At 41.2% G+C, this 21698-nt stretch overlaps 1 protein-coding gene across 1 annotated transcript; it reads left to right on the forward strand.

Moving 5' to 3' along the window:
- Positions 1-2972: 2972 nt before the first annotated feature.
- On the forward strand, positions 2973-21155 carry LOC128401980 (vomeronasal type-2 receptor 26-like). Its single transcript, XM_053365662.1, has 7 exons — positions 2973-3190; positions 5655-5801; positions 6745-7036; positions 12418-12678; positions 17149-17376; positions 18213-18339; positions 20196-21155. Exons 1-7 carry the CDS (start codon positions 2973-2975, stop codon positions 21095-21097), a joined length of 2175 nt encoding a protein of 724 aa, XP_053221637.1. The 3' UTR covers positions 21098-21155.
- The last annotated feature ends 543 nt before the right edge of the window (positions 21156-21698 follow it).

The raw sequence follows: 21698 nt of genomic DNA on the forward strand, positions 1-21698 counted from the left end.
CCTCCATTGCATCCGCTAGCTCTCGCCCGGCGCAATTATTTAGTATAATTTGGTCTTTAACGTCCCTCGAAGGACAGCCAAATTTAAATAACAATTTGACACACAGCTGTGAAGCATTTGCGAACTTTTTTGCGGAGAAGGTCCTGTTGTTCCGCCACGACCTCCCTGCCAATTTGGATACAATAAAGGAACTGGAGGCCCCTCGACTGTCCTCGGGTCCAGTATTGGACCACTTTGACCGGATATCCCCAGCCGATGTGGACAGACTCCTCTGAGCTGGAAAGCCCACCACTTGTCCTCTCGACCCGTGCCCGTCCTGGCTGATTAGAGCGTGTCCAGACGAGGTGCGGGCCCCCCTGGGGGATATCATCAATTTGTCCCTTGGCACCGGGACATTCCCAGGGGAACTGAAGGAGGCAGTGGTGCGCCCACTCTTAAAGAAAACATCATTAGATCCCTTAGATCTATCCAATTACCGCCCGGTTTCGAATCTTCCATTCCTGGGTAAGGTGATTGAGAGAGCGGTTGCTGAACAGCTTTGTAGGTTTCTGGAGGAAACATCGGCTCTGGATCCATTCCAGTCCGGCTTCCGCGCGGGTCATGGGACCGAGACGGCTCTGGTTGCCCTAACAGATGATCTTCGTAGACAGCTGGATTGAGGCGGGTCGGGCTGCTGATTCTTCTAGATCTGTCAGCAGCTTTCGACATGGTCGATCACGAACTCGTGGACCACCGCCTTGCCGACGTGGGGATCCAGGGCACAGTCCTTCAATGGCTGTGCTTGTTTCTCTCCAGAGGGTGGTGCTTGGGGGGGAATTGTCATCGCGCCACTCCTTGGTGTGTGGAGTGCCTCAGGGTGCGATTCTCTCCCCGATGCTTTTAAACATCTTTATGCGCCCCCTCGCCCAGCTTGTCCGGAGTTTTGGGATGGGCTGCCATCAGTATGCTGATGACACCCAACTCTATCTGTTGATGGATGGCCATCCTGACTCGGCCCCAGACACACTGATCAGATGCTTGGAAGCTGTGGCTGGATGGTTACGTGGGAGGCAGTTGAAGTTAAATCCTTCGAAGACAGATGTCCTTTGGCTGGGACGGGACGATAGGGGATTGAGGGGGCAACTCCCATCTCTCGCGGGGGTGCAATTAGTGCCAGCACCGTCCGTTAAGAGTTTGGGTGTAATCTTTGATACCTCCCTCTCCATGGAGGCGCAGATTGCAGCTATAACAAAGGCGGCATTTTTTCATCTCCGCCAAGCTAAGCAGTTGGCTCCTTACCTCTCTCGCCCTGACCTAGCCACTGTGATCCACGCGACGGTCACCTCCAGACTGGATTATTGTAACTCGCTGTACGTGGGGCTGCCCTTGAGACTGACCCAGAAACTCCAGCGGGTGCAGAATGCCGCAGTGAGACTCCTTACGGGGTCTTCGCTGCGAGATCACATTCATCCGGTGCTATACCAGCTGCACTGGCTTCCGGTGGAGTACAGGATCAGGTTTAAGGTGCTGGTTTTAACCTTCAAAGCCCTATACGGCCTAGGACCCTTGTACCTACAGGACCGCCTCTCCTGGTATGCCCCACAGAGGAACTTACGGTCTTCAAATAAAAACATCTTGAAGGTCCCAGGCCACAGAGAGGTTAGGCTGGCCTCAACTAGAGCCAGGGCTTTTTTGGCTGCGGCTCCAACCTGGTGGAACACTCTGTCACAAGAGACTAGGGCCCTGCAGGACTTGACATCTTTCCGCAGGGCCTGCAAGACAGAGCTGTTCCACCAGGCCTTTGGTCAGGGCGCAGCCTGACTCCCTCCTTTGGCAATCTTTACAAAACTTTAGTTTATGGTTGCCATCAATTTTGATTTTAATTAATTTTTATAATGTTTTTATAATGTTTTTATAATGTTGCACTACTTGAGTGTTGTTAGCCGCCCTGAGCCCGGCTTCGGCTGGGGAGGGCGGGATATACCGTATTTTTTGCTCTATAAGACTCAATTTTCCTCCTCCAAAAACTAGGTGCGTCTTGTGGTCTGGTGCGTCTTATAGAGCGAAAAATACGGTAAATAAAATTTTTTATTCTTATTCTTATTCTTCTTCTTATTATTATTACTTTTGATAATAACACAATACACAAATAACAATGAATGGGGCAAACAATTCAAAGAGATGAACCCATAATCACAATGCATCTGAACCTTGAATTTCCCTAGGCTGTGTTTGTACCTTTAGCTCTAGGCCTTCACATTTTGGGGGGAAATGAAGGCTTGCTGGGTTATGGCCAATATCAGGGATGTGTAGATGAATTTCCTCTAGTTCTGGGCAGGTGAAGTTTGGACCTTCTGAGCTAAGTGCCTCCTCCTGCTAATTACTCTTCAAAAGAAATAATAAGATTCATAGGATTCCAAGTTGGGAGGAAGACTCCTCACAGGTTCATCATGCATGATGCAACTTCCAAAGGAAGGAACACCCTGGGGAACAGATAATCCTCCCCATCATTAGCAGAATTGCTAGTTTCCATCCTGAAAAACACAAAGTGCTTCCAGAGCTCTTCAGCTACATCAACAATCACCATCTCAAGTTATAAAGATCTCACATTATTTAGAACTAGATTTGGGTCTAGGCAGGACTCTGTATCATTCCTGTTATGATCATTTCCCCTCTGTTTCTTTGAGCATTTGTCTTTGGCCACTGGAAAATTGGACCTCATTCTGTGGCTCTTAATTAACACACATATCCAAGCAAACTGCTTCATCCTAACTGACCCCACTTTCTTTTGGACAAACTGATTTGCAAGGTTGCACCATTTCCCCCTCTTTATACACCAGTGCTGTGATAACTGTTGCTCTGTATGAGGATTTTTAAAACAAAAAGAATTATTTTAGATGTTGTTGAGGTCAATCCTGATGAAAGTGGTATGTGATGCTGCAGAGGCAAAGATGGGAGGCTGCATTTCATGGCTCTGTTCTTCCAACAGAATCATGCTGGTTGCAATGCTTCTGCTTGTCTTGCTGTGTCATGTTGTGGGCCAGAAACATTCCATTAACTGTAGCATACAAGATGATCCCCTCCCGATCCCTCATGAATTTTACCATCCTGGAGACCTGGTCATTGGAGAGATTGTTTCTCAGGTCTTCTTCCTCCATAATCTCCTCTCTTTCCTGAAACAGCCGACACAGATTGTGATTAATGAGCCGATGTAAGACACCATCTCTCCCTCTCACTCATGCTGCTTATTTAATAAGTTCCAAGTATAGTTGCTGAGAACTTATATTTAAGGAACAATTGGGTTTGTTCATTTCTGGAGTGAGAAAAGTGGCACCTACAGCATATTGGGGGCACAAAGCATTCATAGTTTTCTCTCAAAAGTGTTCTTGAAATGTATGGAAGTTGTGCACTGTATTGGAATTAGGTTGGTGTTTGTGCTGGGAAACTGAGGCACTCTGCTCAAGAGAAATGAGCAAAACCAGAAATAATAGAGGGAACAAAGGGGCAGTGGAAATCCCCCCCAAATGCATAATGAAGGCGGCTTATCGAAGGTTATGGTTAGCTCCTACATAAAGGTGAGTCAAGCTGGGAGCAAACAGGTCATCAAGCTGTATATGTGACAGTATAAAACCATATGTGTAACCTGCAGCCCCCGTAGTCTCTTGTCTGCGCCATGAGATGGATAGGCCACCATTCTTGCATAAGAATAAAGCCTTTTTGCTTTGCTACCCATTGCCTGATGATAGTCTCTGCCACACAACAAATCTCAATGTGGCCGAGTCTCACAAGAGCACTTCCACCAGCCTTGCACAGAATATCTACATGGAGGATTTTGCTCCAGCAAGCTCCTTCAATGAAGACAGGAGTGAGGAAGCATAACTAAATCTGGGTGATATTAAAGCTAGTTATTCCCTCCCGCTGTCAAATATTTTATTGCTTTAAGTACACTGGAGATGAACCAGCAATCAAATATGATGAGAGAATGTGTTGGCTAGATGCATTTGGAAATATAGTCTGGACCCCTCTGTATAGAATGAAGTAACGAGATTGTCAGCGGAGAGTTGGCAAAAGGGTCTGATTCTATATTACTTCTCGTCTTATAGTTTCCTTTTAAAATACTAGGAAACACATCATCCCTGAAACACAGTCCTAAACTGGAACCGAGGAAGGAAATAATGATCAAATGGGGAGGGGGGAACCTGGGAAAGTGTGTGCCCATAGTGGCATGAGAAAAGTTAGGATATAGGAATCACATAGGTTCTCTCTATACACGAATTTAAGGGGAAATTGTGCTAAGGTAATGGTGCAATGAGTTAAAACAATAATAAATAGAATAAATAGGAATTAAAGTGATTTTGGGAAATGCCCTTCAGAGAAAGAGTTTTCTTGTTTCCTCAGCATATGCAGGCTCTCATATGACCTCCCAGGGGATTTGGACTAGCAAAGTTGAGAAAGAATCTAGACTGAAAAACTAAGAGAGCCATCACTTGTCACTATATTGAGTTTTGTAGGTCCTGAAGATATTTTTTAATGGGTTTAAAAATCCAGCTGATAAACCTCCTTACAAACACCTACATATGGTCAAAATATAGATTCTAAGATGCTTGGGCCCCAGACTTTTTGACCCCCGTTTTTATTTCATCATTCATATTACTAATACTGCATAAATGAATTCTTTTGACCATAAGAAATTATAGGTAAAAAATATTAGAACAGATTTGTTAAAGGAGATGGTCCCATCATCATGATGAAACTGGGCCTCAAATTTCCCCATTGAATAGAACCTCAAATTTCCCCAGACTGTGATTCTACCTTAAAATCTGGGCTTTCACATTATAGCAAAAATGAAGACTTGTTGGGCAATGCCTAATATCAGGGATGTGTAGTTAAATTTACTCTAACTTGAGGAGAGGCAGCTTGGACCTACTGAGCTAAGTGTCACATATTCCTAACTATTCTTCAAAAGAGAAAATATGAGTTGTAGGACTCCAGGGAGGCGAAGTGGGTGGAGTCCTCACAGGTTCAATAAAAATGCAACTTCAAAAACAAGGGGCACCCTGGGGAATAGTCACCCCTATCATTACCAGAATTGCTGGTTTCCATCCGATTGACAACAAAAAGTGCTTCCAGGGATCTTTAGCACATCTAACATCAGTTTCTGAAAGAAGTTACAAAAGCCTCATATTATTTTAGAACAAGAGATAGGCGAGATTCTGTATAATTCAATAATCATTATTCCCACTTCATATCTTGATGTATTTCTCTTTGGCTGCTGTATCTTCCACTTCCCAGATTTTATTTGAAATCCTGTTTTGGCATTATTTCTGTTCCTTTGCACAAACTGATTTGCAAAGTTTGACCCTTTCTGCCTGCTTTTACATCAGGGCATTGATAACTTTCCCTGTATATGAGGTATTTCCCCTTTTAAAAGTAATTACCACTCACCCCTAAAGAATAAAGTCAACAGAAAAATGATTTGATCCACATTATTTTCATGAAAGCTAGCTCCTGCTGAAATCAATCCTGATCAAAGCCACATGCAATTCTGCAGAGGGAAACATGGGAAGCTGCTTTTCGTGGGAAGACCCTTTCCACAGAAGAATCCTGCTGGTTGTGATATTGCTGCTTGTGCTGCTGTGTCATAGTGTTTGCCAGGCATATTCCATGAATTGCAGCATACGTGACGATCCTCTCCCTATTCCTCATGAGTTTTACCTGCCGGGAGACCTGGTCATCAGTGAAATTGTTTCTCAGGTCTTCTTGCTCTACAATCTCCTCTCTTTCATGGAACAGCCGACACAGATTGTGATTGATGAGCCAATGTAAGTCTCTCTCTCTCTCTCTCTCTCTCTCTCTCTCTCTCTCTCTCTCTCTCTCTCATTCTCTCTCTCTCTCATAAACACACACACACACTTGTTGCAAAGTATGTTCAGAATATAATTACTGGGAATATGTCTTTAAGGAAAAGGTTCATTTTTGGAGTGAGAAAAGTGTCATTTCAGAAGCTTGTTCATATCTATTTAGCCTTCCACATTATACTGTTAACACAAAGCATTAGTGAGTTTTCTCACACAAGTGCCATTGAAGTGTAAGGATCTTCAGTGCTTCCACTGGGCTATTTGTGACTCTAGGTGGAGGAATTTGCATGTATTTGTTTTTCTCCACACTACTTCTTCTTACTCTTTGTTCCCTACCATCCTTGGCCTTCATCTGTATCCCATCCCATTGTCTTTCAGTCATCTGATCTTTTAAATTTTCATTTCATATTATTTTGGTCTAGGTATACCACCCTATTCCATCCTTCCTCTTGATTTCTTCCTGCCCTTCCTTCAGCCTACTCCAAATACATTGGACCCAAAATCAAATCTGATGATAGTATGTGTATGAGAGGAGCATTTGGAAATATTCTCTGGATGCCTCTTCTGGTGCATTTAAATAGGTAGAGGTAATATATTATGGGGTGTGTGTGCGTATAATTTTTAAATTGGTCATAAGACATATTGTATTACATTGTTTGCAAATATATAGACTTCCAGTTGTACCTCTCACTTGCTGTCTTCTCTGATTTCATCACTAAGTGGGAGACGCTCTTCAGTTACCTTGCTATATCCAGATAATAAATAATCCCTTCTTACTTACTTGATGCAATTTCATCTTATTTATTGTTTGATTGTAATAACTGAAAGATGAGCTGAGAGATGAAGAGGACACACATATTTTTCTTGCTTCTCTCGGTATTTGTGTCATCTACTACTTTTATTACAGTTCAGTGCCAAAGAACTACCAGCACATCCTGGCCTTAGCATTTGCTGTCAAAGAGATCAATGAAAATCCCAACATTTTATCGAATCTCTCTCTGGGATTTCACACCCTCAATAGCTACTACACTGCAAAGACGACCTACAAGGCCACCCTCAGCCTCTTTTCTGCACAGCGTCGCTTTGTCCCCAACTTCAAGTGTCACAACCACAAGAACCTGATAGCTCTGATTGGAGGATGCATCTCTGAAATCTCTGCCAACGTGGCCGTCATTTCAGCCATCTACAAGACTCCACAGGTAAGCTGTGTGCAAGCAAGTACAGATAGTTCAGAGTTGTGGCACAATATCATGATTTCAAAAACATGGCCTGTGATATTTTGGATAGCCAACTGGTTAAATGCAGTCCAAGTGATAATCCTATCAGGTTTATTCACAGCTCATTGGAAATGGTGCTGATCATGAAGGTAAATCAGACTTGAGATAAATTTGCAGTGAAGTGGCTCAGGGCTTTGTCACTCCAGAGCTGGGAACTCTCAGGATGCTGTGGGACACAGAGGCTGGGGAGAACTCTTCTGAGGGAAAGATGTGGGGCTCTGCAGAGAAACCCAGGACAACCAAATATCTGGAGGAATCAGCAATGGTCCTAAGGCCACCTCAAGTCCCTGTTCAAATCAATGACCCACTTGGCCCACTAATTGCCTCCTTCCCAATTTTAAAGCCTTGTCTTATTCCCCAATTTCCCCCTTTGTCTCATGGACCTAAAGTTGGATAGTGGCAGCTAGAGATGGAAAATTTCTTAAAATCAATCAGAAGAGGGAAGTTTGAGGAAGTTTCAAACTTTTTTGCAGAAGCCGATCTCATGCCTCACGGGCAAGAGCTTGGGAACAGTCTTCAATACTGATCTTTCGATAAACTTCTCACTCCAGAGTTCTCTCTTTTTTTTTAAATAAAATTTTTTATTGGTTTTTCAACATATAATATAAGACAATACAAACAACAAACACTGACAAACAAACATATAAACATGTATAATTTCATAATCTTTTTTCATATACCCAGTTTCAATGACTTCCCCATGCCTCCCTTTTCTGCATCCCTGTTTTAAACTTTTTTCAGCAACCCCTGGTCTGAATTACTTATTAATTCCTTTCTTTAACCCTTTTCTTTCCTCTTGTCCAATCATTTATCGCTGCAAATCTGCTATGCTTTACCCATGACATTTTAACACTCAATAATCTTACAAGAATTTTTAAGATAAAGTTTAAATTTCTTCCAGTCTTCCTCCACCGTCTCTTTCCCTTGGTCACGGATTCTGCTCGTCATCTCTGCTAGTCCCATATATTCAATCACCTTCGTCTGCCACTCTTCCAGCGTGGGTAGTTCTTGTATCTTCCAATACTTTGCTAGTAGAACTCTTGCTGCTGTTGTAGCATACATAAAGAACGTCCTATCTTTCTTTGACACCAATTGGCCTACTATGCCCAGGAGAAAAGCCTCTGGTTTTTTGTGAAAGGTACACTTAAGCACCTTCTTAATTTCATTATATATCGTTTCCCAGAAGGCCTTAATCCTTGGGCACGTCTACCAAAGGTGATAGAAAGTACCTTCAGTTTCATTACATTTCCAGCATTTATTATTGGGCACATGGTAGATTTTTGCAAGCTTGACTGGGGTCATGTACCACCTATAAATCATTTTCATAATATTCTCTCTTAGGGCATTACATGCCGTAAACTTCATTCCGGTGGTCCATAACTGTTCCCAGTCAGCAAACATAATATCATGTCCAATGTCCTGTGCCCATTTAATCATAGCTGATTTAACCGTTTCATCCTGTGTATTCCATTTCAACAGCAAGTTGTACATTCTTGACAGATTCTTAGTATTGGGTTCTAACAATTCTGTTTCTAACTTTGACTTTTCCACCTGGAAGCCAATTTTCCTGTCCTGTTTGAATACTTCATTTATCTGATAGTAATGAAGCCAATATCTTACTTTAGACTTCAGTTTCTCATAGCTCTGTAATTTCACATTTCCACCTTCTTGTTCTATAATTTCCCAATATTTTGGCCATTTAGATTCCATATTAAGTTTTTTGACTTCCTTAGCCTCCATTGGTGACAACCACCTAGGGGTTTTATTTTCCAACAGATCTTTATAACGAATCCAAACATTGTATAATGCTTTTCTAACAATATGGTTTTTGAAACCTTTGTGAGTTTTTACCTTGTCATACCATATATATGCGTGCCAACCAAACCTATTATTGAACCCTTCTAAGTCCAAAATGTCTGTGTTCTCAAGAAGTAGCCAGTCTTTCAGCCAGCAAAAAGCTGCTGCTTCATAGTACAGTTTTAAGTCCGGCAGGGCAAACCCCCCTCTTTCTTTTGCATCAGTTAATATCATAAATTTTATTCTGGGCTTTTTGCCCTGCCAGACAAATCTCGATATATCTTTCTGCCACTTCTTGAAACAGTCCATTCTGTCCACAATCTGCAATGTTTGAAACAAAAACAACATTCTTGGCAAAACATTCATCTTAATAACAGCAATTCGGCCTAACAAGGAAAGTCTCAGGTTTGACCATATTTCCAAATCTTTCTTAATTTCTGTCCAACATTTCTCATAGTTGTCTTTAAATAAGTTCACATTCTTAGTTGTTAAATTAACCCCTAGATATTTCACTTTATTTGCTACCATTAATCCAGTTTCACTCTGAAACTTTTCTCTTTCCTCCACTGTTAAATTCTTTCCCAATACCTTTGTTTTTTGTTTATTTAGCTTGAAACCTGCTACTCGACCAAAAACTTGAATTATCTCCAAAACTCTTTTAGTACTAGTGTCTGGCTCTTGCAAAGTTAAAACTAAATCATCTGCGAACGCTTTCAACTTATATTGTTTAGCTCCGACCTGAATCCCTTTTACCAGCTGGTCCCCTCTAATGATATTTAATAGCACCTCCAGAACAGTTATGAAAAGTAATGGGGATATTGGGCACCCCTGTCGTGTCCCTTTTTCAATAGCAATTTCTTCAGTAACCACGTTATTTACAATTAGTTTTGCTTTTTGTTCAGAATAGACTGCACCTATACCATTCTCAAAACCTTGGCCTACCCCCATTCCTTTGAGATTCTTTTTCATAAAGCTCCAAGAGATATTGTCAAAGGCTTTCTCAGCGTCCACAAATATTAATACTGCCTTAGTATTAATATTGTTTTCGAGTAACTCCATAATGTCTATTATGTTTCTCACATTATCAGATAAATGTCTTCCTGGGAGAAAGCCAGCCTGATCTTTATGAATCTCACCCATCAACACCCTCTTCAGTCTTTTTGCCAAAATGTCTGCAAAAATTTTGTAATCCACATTAAGCAATGATATAGGGCGGTAGTTCTTAATCTGGTTCTTTTCAGTCTCAGATTTTGGTATAAGTGTAATATATGCTTCTTTCCACGATTCAGGTGCCTTCTTCCCCTCTAAAATTTCATTGCAGACTTCCTTAAATGGTTGAATCAGCCAGTCTTTCAAAGCCTTGTAGTATCTGGAAGTCAAGCCATCTGGTCCTGGAGATTTTCCCAGTTTCATGTTTTGAATGGCTCCCTCTATTTCTTGCTCAGTTATTTTCTGGTTTAAAATCACTTTACTTTGTTCAGATATTTTTTGTAATCCATATTTTTAAAGAAATTCTTCCATCTCTTTTTCATCCACCGGCCCTTGTGCATAAAGTTTTCTGAAATAACTCTGAAAGCAGTTTCTAATCTCATTTGGCCTAAAAATGTTCTTTCCTTCAACCTCTAAGCTTGTAACCATATTCAGCTTTTGTCTCTTCTTCAGTTGCCATGCCAGAAGTTTCCCAAATTTATCTGCCGATTCAAATGTCTTTTGTCTCATTTGCTTTATTTTCCATTCTATCTCCTGGTTCATCAGTTCCATATATTGTCTCTGATAAAACTTTATTTCTCTTAAAATTTCATGAGACTTTGGCTTTGATCTCAATTTCTTTTCACCTTCTTTTATTCTTTCCAAAATCTTGTCTTTCTTTTCATTCTGTCTCTTCTTTTTTAAAGTGTTCTGCTGTATCAAGAATCCTCTCATAACGGCTTTACTTGTGTCCCAAATTGTTCTTTTCTCCACCTCTGTTTTCAAATTTATTTCAAAGTAGTCCTTGATAGTTTTCTGGGCCTTTCTGTACACCTCTTCATCTCTAAATAGGGAGTCATTCATCCTCCATCTAAAGGAGCCAGCTGTTGTTATGTTCATTTCCATCTTTACAGCGTTATGGTCGGAGCAAGTCTTTGGGCAGATTTCCACTTTTTTTATCTTGGGTGCCATCCCACTAGTTACCCAGATTTGGTTGATTCTAGTCCAAGTCATTTTTGCTTCAGAGAGAAAAGTTCCCTCTCTCTCCAGAGGGTTTCTTGTTCTCCAAATATCAATCAAGTCCATATTATCTGTCATTTCAAAGAAAGTCTTAGGTAGTCTCCCATCCTCACTCCAGAGTTCTCTTCAGGTTTTTCAATCTTTGACGTGAACCTCATAGCTCTGCTCAGCTCACTCTCACCGTGTTTGCAGTTCCCATCCTATCCAAGATGATTGTTGTATATTGGAACTATCTGTGCCCTTTCTAGCATATTTAAGTGATGGGTTTTTTATTATTATTCTGTTCCTTGCACTGGCATTAAAAAACAAAGTTAGAGAAGAAATTTTAATACTTCTTTTTTTAAAAAAAATCTTATTTATTTAAGAATTATTATCAATAATCAACAAAACTACACTCAAAATAACTTTGTATCACTATGTTACATAAGTAAATGTAAGTATAATATTTATTCAGAAAAAATCAAAAATGTACTTGAAGTTGGTTTTGCACGAGATAATTCTTTCCATGGCAATATTGTATAAAGGACCTCCAGTTTTCCCAGCATCTATTTCTATATTAATTGCCACTTTTGAGATAAAATAAAATGTTCTCTTTTTTTACCATTCTTATCAAATCCCAAAACTTCATCAAACCATTCTTTCCAGGAAATGAGAAAAGTAACTTTCCATTTTAAAGCTCATACCACCCCTGTAGCTATGATAGGTGACATATAGCTCAACAACATCCATGGCCATCGTACCCACTAAGGGCCAAACTGTAGTATCTACATGAAGCAAACCAGCATAATGAAAACCGTGGGCACTAAATGAGCAGAGACATAGCAGTGAGCCCTATTCCTACTGTAGCCAAATCTGTGGGGAACCAAATCCCCTTGCTACCAGAAGGCAGTATCAAGCGAGGAAGGCAGGGAAGAGTCTACCCCGGAGCATGACAAAAAAAGTGTTTCAGGAGATGGTGGATGGGGACTTTGCTCTTATTGTAGATGTAATCTTCTCTGTCTGCTCTGGTCACTACTTTAGTGAACAGCTCTGTACTGAGATCTTTCCTTTCCAACCCTCTGGCTCAGCTCACCAATTCCCTGTTTCTGCTCTGACTGCCAGAGTTGGGTCTGGTCATGCTCTGGAACATTTGTTCTATTGTATATAAATTTCTGGGGGTGACATGGCAGTGGCTAAATGGTTTGGTGGCAAAACAGAGAAGACCATGTGAAGAATACTTGTGCATTTTATTTCAGCTCACTTATGGATCATTTTTGCCAATACAACATGCCAACACTTTATTCCCCTTTTTGTACCAGATGGTCCCAAATGAAGCCCAACAGCACATCGGGGTTGTACAGTTACTCAAACATTTTGGATGGACATGGATTGGACTATTGGCTGTGGATGATGACAAAGGGGACAGGTTTTTGCTGACAATGGTCCCAATGCTTGATGAAAATGGCATCTGTTATGCCTTCATCATGAGAATACCAAAATGGAATTATGTGGATGAGATGATAAAATATGTTTCACAACGCATAGAACACTATGTAACTGTCTTCAGGGAGAAAGCCAATGTATTTTTTGTATATGGAGAACCGCCATCCTTTCAGGTTTTGAGAATGTTGTTCTTTGTAGCACCATTCATGGAACTGCCACCTCTTGGAAAAGTCTGGATTGTTACATCTCACTGGGATTTTGCATCACACTCTATTCAAAAGATTTGGGATTTACAAACCTTCCATGGGTCTATATCTTTCACAGTTCACTCAAATCAGCCTGAGGGTTTCCAAAAGTTCCTTCAGATGGTAAGACCTTCATGGTTCAAAAGAGATGGCTTTATTCAAGACTTCTGGGAACAGGCTTTTGACTGTTTGCTAACAACGTCCAAGGAGTGGGAAGGAGAGGAGAATAAAACCTGCACTGGGGAAGAGAATCTGGAGAGTCTTCCCGGAGGTTTGTTTGAAATGAAAATGACTGGCCACAGCTACAATGTCTACAATGCTATCTATGCTGTGGCACATGCTCTGAATGCTATATTCAAATTCAAATCCATGCATAGAAGATTGGAAGTAGGACGAAAATCGGCATTTCAGAATGTGGAACCATGGCAGGTAATTAAACCAGATAATTTTTTTAGGTAACCATGTTCCCACCCCATGGCTGCCTCCCTACAGTCAGGATAAGAGAAGACTGAGAGGAGATGTAATAGCCATTTTCAGGTATCTTAAGAGCTGTCTAATGGAAGAAGAAGAAGAAGAAGAAGAAGAAGAAGAAGAAGAAGAAGAAGAAGAAGAAGAAGAAGAAGAAGAAGAGTAGTAGTAGTAGTAGTAGTAGTAGTAGTAGTAGTTTGGATTTGATATCCCACTTTATCACTAGCCGAAGGAGTCTCAAAGCGGCTAACATTCTCCTTTCCCTTCCTCCCCCACAACAAACACTCTGTGAGGTGAGTGGGGCTGAGAGACTTCAGAGAAGTGTGACTAGCCCAAGGTCACCCAGCAGCTGCATGTGGAGGAGTGGAGACGCGAACCGGGTTCCCCAGATTACAAATCTATTGCTCTTAACCACTACACCACACTGGCTCCCACCACACCACACAGGCTCCACACTGGAAGATGGAGCAAGCTTGTGTTCTCCTGCTCTGGAGGGTAGGATCCAAACCAAAGGGGTCAAGTTACAAGAAAGCATATTTTTGTAAGAAAGGAGGAGAGGAGAGAGGTGCAGTGGTGGAGAGGAGGAATGGAGGGAAGAGAGCTGAGCTACAGATTTGGCTTTTTGAAATTCCTGCCAGCAGATGGTGCAATGCCTGCAGAGGAGGTATACCAAGCCATATGAAGAACACTTAGGAGAGATGGGAGAGACTGAGAGGGAATGAGATAACTATCTTCAAGTATCCATAGGCTGTCCCATGGAATATGAATGAGCCAGCCCCCAGGGAAAGTTAGCAACCAGCTAAAGGAAACAGCCAGGAACAGAGAGGGTTGCGAGCCGGAACCCTGCCAATGCTCTTGGGAAGTACAAAAAGAAGGAAGCAGTTTAGCAAGTGGTAAAGAATTAAAAGACAGCCTCTCAGAGAGTGGAAAAGAGGTGGGAGCTGACCCTATCTCTCCACAGTCTTGGCGAATGGGAGGGCTACAAGACAGGAACCAAAACAAGATGTCATAAGTGAAAGTTCAGCTGCTTCTGGTCTCGCAGGAGGCAGTCAGAAGGGTCATCATGATTGATTAGGCTGGCGGCATGTTAGAGACGTCTGGAGAACTCTGTTTTTGCAATAAATCTTACCTTTTAATTAACCACGCTTGCTGTGTTATCAAGTGGGAAACTGGGACTCTTGACACAACCTTGCTTTCCCCTGCTCTAGAGGGTAGGACCCAAAGCAAGGAATTCAAGTTACAAGAAAGGAGATTCTGAATGAACATCAGGAAGAACTTTCATTATTATTATTAGTAGTAGTAGCATTTCTTAGGTTTTTCAAGAACGTTAAATCAATTTACTTCACATACTCTTATATATATATATTTACTTCCCAACCCTCCCATGTTGTTGTTTTTATTCTTATCCTTAATCACTGTATTATACTTGTCAGGAAGAACTTTCCAACATGAAGAGCTGTCATGGATGCTTGAGCTGAGATTCTTGCATTGCAGGGGAAACTCTCTTGCCATCTATCTAGAGGACAAAACAGAAACAAAGGGAATAAGATTTTAAGGAATAATGATGTGGGCTCTGGGGTCAGCTAGGCTGCTTATCATTACCAACTGTTGCAGTTTTTCTATTTCCTTTGCTTTTTTGTACTAGATAGACGATAGATAGATAGATGATAGATGATAGATAGATGATGATAGATAGATAGATAGATATAGATATAGATGATAGATGATAGATGATAGATAGATAGATAGATAGATAGATAGATAGATGATAGATAGATAGATGATAGATAGATAGATATAGATATAGATATAGAAGATGATAGAAAGAAGGTAGATAGATATAGATATGATAGAGAGATAGATACATAGATAGAGGGACAGACAGACAAATTGAATTCATAATTATCTTCGAATATGTTTAAGTTTTTTGCTATTAACCATACCCCTAAATATTTAACCTTCTTTTCTATCAATCATTCTGTGATCTGTTGTAATGATTCTTTAGATTGTTCTGTAATATTTTTCACCAACGTTTTAGTTTTTGTTTTATATAGCTTAATACCGGCTACTTGCCCAAATTCCTGAATCTTATCTAACAGCCTTGGTATGCTGACCAGGGGTTCTTCAACTGTTATCACAAGGTTGTCTGAAAAAGCTTTCAGTTTATATGCTTTACTGCCTGTAAAGGGAATTGGGGGTTGCTTGTGCGTAAAGGGTGCTGCCGCTCTAGGCAACGTTGCCTGGCTGAACCTTTCCCTGGCTGGACAGCCCTTTCTCCATGGCTGTGTCAGTCGCTGGCAGAATCCATCAGTGGGCGTTTCCTGAACTTCTTCCAACATAGAAGCTCTTTGACACCAAGTCTCCGCCTAGCCTCCCTGCGTGGAAGTCTCCTGCGCAGAGTGGGCGTGCCCAACGGAGGTCCTGGGCTCTCCCCGCTGGTCTCTGTGGAAGAGTCTTGGAGCCCTCTCTCCGCAGTCCCCCCTTGCTTCCTGGGGTCACTCCTATTTCCTTCCTCAAAGGAAGTGTTCTCTCTCTCCCTGCTGGTCCCTTCTCCTGCATCGTTGGGGAGCCTTACCTCCACTCTAGGCTCCGATGGCAGTTCCCTGACACTCCCCACCGTAATTCCTTTTATTCCTTCATCTGCTCTTATATTTATCGCCAGGATATTTTAGACTAGTATAAGCAGTAATGGTGACATGGGACAAATCTGTCTTGTTCCCTTTGTAATTCCACATTTTTCAGTTACTACATTATTCACAATCAGCATGGCTTTCTGCTCAGAATATATAGTGTCAATTCCTCTAAGGAATGGCTCTCCAAATTCCAACATTTCTATTGTCTTTTTTCATAAAAGTCCAAGAAACGTTATCAAAGACCTTCTCTGCATCAATAAACATCAAAGCCGCTTGCTTTTCATTCCTGGCCTCCAGATACTCTTTTATGTCTATTATATTCCTTATATTATCTTTCATCTAGCGGCCAGGTAGAAAGCCAGCTTGATCTTGGTGGATTGCTTCTTTTAACGCTGTTTTCAAACAGTTTGCCAAAATATTGGCAAATAATTTGCAGTCATTATTCAATAGTGAGATCGGCCTGCATTTTTAACTAAAAGTAAATCTGAATCCTGTTTCGGAATTAATGTAATATAAGCAAGAATCTGGCAATTGACTCAAATTCATTATCCTATTCATTACATCTTTCAATGGTTGTGCCAACTGATCTTGCAGATTTTTTGAAATATTTAGCTGAAAGTCCATCTGGTCATGGCAATTTCTCTAATTTAGCTTGTCCTCTTGCTTGTTGCAGTTCCATCATCATTACTGGTGCATTTAAAAGATTTATCTTTTCTTTTGGAATCTTTTGTAGGTCATTCTGCTTTAAATATGGATCAATTTTATCTTCATTTCCCATCTAACTTCCTTGCTATTTTTTTAAAAAACTACCATGCTAGCAATTTTCCTGGTTTGTTTGCAAACTCAAAATTTGTCTGTTTTATCAAATTTATTTTCCATTCAATTTCTTGATTTATATCCATACATTGCTTCAAATTTAGTTCAAAATAATCTCTCAGGGTTTTTCCCTGCTTTCTGCAAGGTAATCTTTATTGTCTAATAAGCCTTCATTTAGTCTCCATCTGAAGGTGAATTTTCTTCTCTTCTTAGTTCCAACAGTAATGAATTATGCTCCAAGAGTGCCCTAGGTTGTGTTTCCACTTTTTTAGTTCTTAATGTTAGTTCATTAGATATCCATACTGATTAGATATCCATACCGAGTTGATTCTTCCCGCAGATCAATTTGGCTCTGAGAAAAACGTAAATTCTCTGTCCAATGGGTGTTTGAATCTCCAGTTAATTTAAGATTTTCTGCCATAGACTATTTTTTTCTTCAATCCAGGTCCATCAATTTCTACAGAGCATTGTATTCAACAACAGCGCTGGAGATATTGTACACTTCAATGAAAATGCAGAATTAGTTGTAGGTTTCGATGTTACAAACTGGAGGATTTACTCCAATGGTTCAGTGGTTAGAGCCAAAGTTGGAAAACTGAACCCTCAAGCTCCTTTCGGCAGGGAGTTAACCATTCATGATGATCTGATTGTGTGGCATAAAAGCTTTAATCAGGTGAGATGTAGCAGTGTGAGACCAGAGCTGGATGTACACTGACCTTTTTAATGTCATTAGAATGATTTTAACTAAATCGTTCTAAAACATAATTGCTTAAAAAGCATTCATTACTTACAAAACAGCTGTTCCCCTCACTGCCTGGTTACTGGTTGCTCTGCAGCAACCTCTGGTGTCCCATTTTAAAAATGCATTGTCAACGTTCTAAGCTAAACGTAATGTGGCTCTTACATTTTGAAAATCTTTCATTAACCCTTTCTTAATGTTATAAAGCATGAATGTAGATCCACCCCTCCCCCAAAATAAAAATCAACGCTGGGTCTCCTAATGTTGTTGGACTACGACTCCCATCACCATCAGGCAGGATAGCCAATGATCAAGGATGATGGGAGGTGTAGTATAATCTGCAAACATCTGGAGAATGGAGACTGAATGACAGAGAGGCAAACAAGTTTCAACACTTTTGAAAGTTTCTTCCTTTTTTCCAGAATTTGTTTTGGTCAAATCCTGCATTATCTCTTTTCTTGTTTAATTACTTTATCTCTGCTTGATATTTCCATATTCTGGGCATGATGACAGTAATCCACTCCACGTTAGGCAGAGTAAATAATTCACATGACTGAAACCTGGCCCCCTATTCTCTTGTCAGAGACCCCTATTTATGCTGTTTCCACCTGCGGCTCCTTTGGAATATCCTGGGGGCCTCCAGGGGGCTATATGGCTGCTGCTTGAGAAATGCTGATTTAGGGTCCACAGACCCAGGTGGCCCATGCACACTCTCTTCATCATGAGGGTTCATATATTCCTACTAAGCTCATGTTCGTGTTTCTGTGCAGGGGCTGCCAGTTTCTGTGTGCAACGACAACTGCTATCCCGGCTCCAGCAGGAAAAAGAAGGAGGGAGAGAAATTCTGCTGCTATGATTGTTTTCCATGTCCAGAAGGGACAATCTCTAATCAGAAGGGTAAGAGGCAATGTGGACAGACATATCAAGACACTTACTTAGCATAATATGCCCGCTCCTCCTTTCTTTGGAAAATATATGTCCCCTTGAATGCATTCTGCAATACATATGTTAAAGAAAACTAAACAAGCAACTTTATTTTTAAAATTATGTTTCAAACAAACAAGGACATTTTGACCTTATGCCAGTCACTATCTTACCAAACAGGAGGGGCGGGAAATGTCCAGTAGCACCTCTGAGACCAACTAAGTTTGTTCTTGACATGAGCTTTTGTGTGCATGCAAACTGCTTCAGATACACTGAACCAGAAGTCACCAGACCTTTATATTGTGAAGATCTAATGAGGGGAGTGATATATGCTGCATTGAAATAATTGGAAGAAAGATAGGATTAAATAACAATATATTTTCCATTAAAACACAGACTATTAAGGTGTCATTAAATCACACACATCAGCAATGTGATCAATGAGATGAATATTTTAAAAATGTGAAAGCGGGATTCATTCTCAGGGAGTTCCATACCTAAAGAAAAGCTCTTTACTGAAACTTTGTCAGTCTCTGTATTCAGAGACCTCAGGTCACAAATAGATTCAGGTGGGTAGGAGGCCCTTGAAGTGTAGCTGGGTTCCCACGAAGCGAGACACAATGGTAACAGCAAGAAACTTTATTGAACTAACAGAACTGGCCAACAGGGGCATAGCAACTGCTTTTATACATTTCTGAAGGGCTAGGCCACTCCCACTCTCAATGTGATTGGCTGTCTAAACTCCCAAGCTACGCATCATAACTTAGAGTTTAAGGGCTAATGGCAGTAGCCCAAATCGTGAAATGTTCTGTGATTGGATATCATGTATTGAATCAGAACACAGGGGCTCAGAAGCCTTAGTCCAGACTTGGAGGAGGAGGTGAAATTGGTTATGGTATGGGGGGCCCAAGATATTGGACACAATATATATATACAAACAAATGGGAAAGGCTGTGGAAGGAGGACATCAGGTTCAATGCATGTTACAATCTTAGAGAAAATGTGATGAAGATGTTATACAGATGGTACGTAACCCCAGCCCAATTGGCCGAGATGTATAAGAATAGATCAAATGCTTGTTGGAGGTGTAAAAAAGGGGTAGGTACCTTTATGCACCTTTATGGTAGGAGTGTCTTAGGATAAGAGAATTTTGGGATGTTATATATAATGAACTCAAAAAGATTTTCAAATTCTCAATTTCAAAAAAACCTGAACCTTCCAGTTAGGTTTCATGTCCATGGAGATTAAGAAAAATTTTAGACCTCTTTTTATGTATGCAACCACAGCTGCTGGAAATCGGATAACAAGGAACTGGAAAGGTGATAACATTCCCACAAAAATGGATTGGCAAGAGAAAATGATAGAATATTTACAACTTGCCCAAATGACAGGGAGAATAAGAGGAAACTCAATAGAGAAAGTTAATAAAGATTGGATAATATTTAAAGAATATCTTAAAAACTACTGTGACAATGTTAATCTCCTGACAGACTTAGAATGAATCTTGAATTATAGAGAAAGTACATAGTAAATTTTTCTTGATAATAAATGGGAAAGAAAACAATAACAATGAAATGTGTATAGACTAACAAAATGTAAAATAGCACAATGAGAGGAATCAGAAGTTAGTGTCTATGGTGTGTCTATGTTGTGGTGTGTATTGTATGTGTTGTCTAAGTTATATGTAAATTTATGTATAATAAAGGTTATTTAGAATCCAGATTCAAGCTCTGGCAAACCAGACCACTTTCACTGCCTGCCATAACCGATTCTTTCAGGTAGATGTAGGCCATCATCTTGACATTTTTAATTGTTCCTCCACCCTCCAGATATGGATGCCTGTGTCGAGTGCGCAGAAGAAAACTACCCAAACCAGGACCAAACAGGGTGTATTCCAAGGGGCCTGAGCTACCTCTCCTACCAAGAAAAGTTAGGGCTCAGCTTAGCTGTCTCCGCTCTGGCTTTCTCCCTGATCACCACCTTCGTGCTGGCGACTTTTGTGAAGCACAAGGACACTCCCATCGTCAAAGCCAACAACCGCAGCCTCACCTACCTCCTCCTCATCTCCCTCCTTCTCTGCTTCCTCTGCTCCTTGCTCTTCATTGGTCAGCCTGGAAAAGGGACCTGCCTCTTCCGACAAATGACTTTCAGCATCGTCTTCTCGGTGGCCCTTTCCAGTATTCTGGCCAAAACCATCACCGTGGTTCTAGCATTCATGGCAACCAAGCCAGGATCCAGAATGAGGAGATGGGTGGGGAAGGGGCTGGCCAATTGCGTGGTCTTTTCCTGCTCTTTCCTTCAAGCTGGCATTTGCACCCTTTGGCTGAGTGCTTCCCCTCCATTCCCAGATACAGACATGCAGTCACTGAAGAGTGAGATCATCCTGGAATGCAATGAGGGTTCAGCTGCCATGTTTTATTGTGCTTTGGGTTATATGGGTTTTCTGGCCGTTGTGAGTCTCCTTGTGGCTTTCCTGGCCAGAAAGTTACCTGACAGTTTTAACGAGGCCAAATTTATCACGTTTAGCATGTTGGTTTTCTGCAGTGTTTGGCTGACCTTTGTTCCAACCTACCTGAGCACCAAAGGGAAATACATGGTAGCCGTGGAGGTCTTCTCCATCTTGTCCTCCAGTGCTGGGTTACTGGGTTGCATCTTTTTCCCTAAATGCTACATCATTGTGCTGAGGTCTGACCTGAACAATAAGGAAAGCCTAATAAGGGGAAGAAAATAGTGTGTGTGTGTGTGTGTGTGTGTGTGTGTGTGTGTGTGTCCATATCTTAGAGCTTGAGTAGTCCTGGGATATCATTCACTCTGACCTTTGATCTTGATCTTTGAATAAATTTGTGTCTTATTAGTTTCCTCTGTGTTGGTTTCTTATTCTTGACCACCTCCAGACTAGAGAACTCTATTTTCTGGATCATGATCATGATCTGGGTGTGGATGCAGTGCAGGGCAAATCAGGTTTGGGTTCATTTGGCCCCTATAGAGTCTGATCCAGATTTATAAATCCGGGCCAGAAACTGTGCATAACTGCCAAAAGATTGATCAAAAAATATTTGAGGGGTCCAGGCCCCCTCAGGTCAATGGGCAGCGCCACTTCTTGTGATCAAGTATGTGGGGTGGGGCTTACCTGCCCCCCATATTTTATTCAAGTTGGCACCCTTGGAATTTAGGGTGTGATGCAGGGAACAAATTTAGCAATAACTACAACCTCTCCTAGGGGACGCGGGTGGCACTGTGGGTGAAACCACAGTGCCTAGGACTTGCCGATCGTATGGTCGGCAGTTCGAATCCCCGCGGCGGGGTGAGCTCCCGTCTTTCGGTCCCAGCTC

Source organism: Podarcis raffonei, chromosome 14 (assembly GCF_027172205.1).
Source record: "Podarcis raffonei isolate rPodRaf1 chromosome 14, rPodRaf1.pri, whole genome shotgun sequence".
In the NCBI taxonomy this organism is placed as follows: Eukaryota; Metazoa; Chordata; class Lepidosauria; order Squamata; family Lacertidae; genus Podarcis; species Podarcis raffonei.

Coding starts and splice junctions, on each gene's coding strand:
- LOC128401980 (XM_053365662.1), top strand. CDS start 2,973: ATGCTGGTTGCAATGCTTCTGCTTGTCTTGCTGTGTCATGTTGTGGGC. Junction 7,037..12,417: donor CCATCTACAAGACTCCACAG/GTAAGCTGTGTG, acceptor TTTTTGTACCAG/ATGGTCCCAAATGAAGCCCA. Junction 12,679..17,148: donor TCTTCAGGGAGAAAGCCAAT/GTATTTTTTGTA, acceptor TCTTCAATCCAG/GTCCATCAATTTCTACAGAG.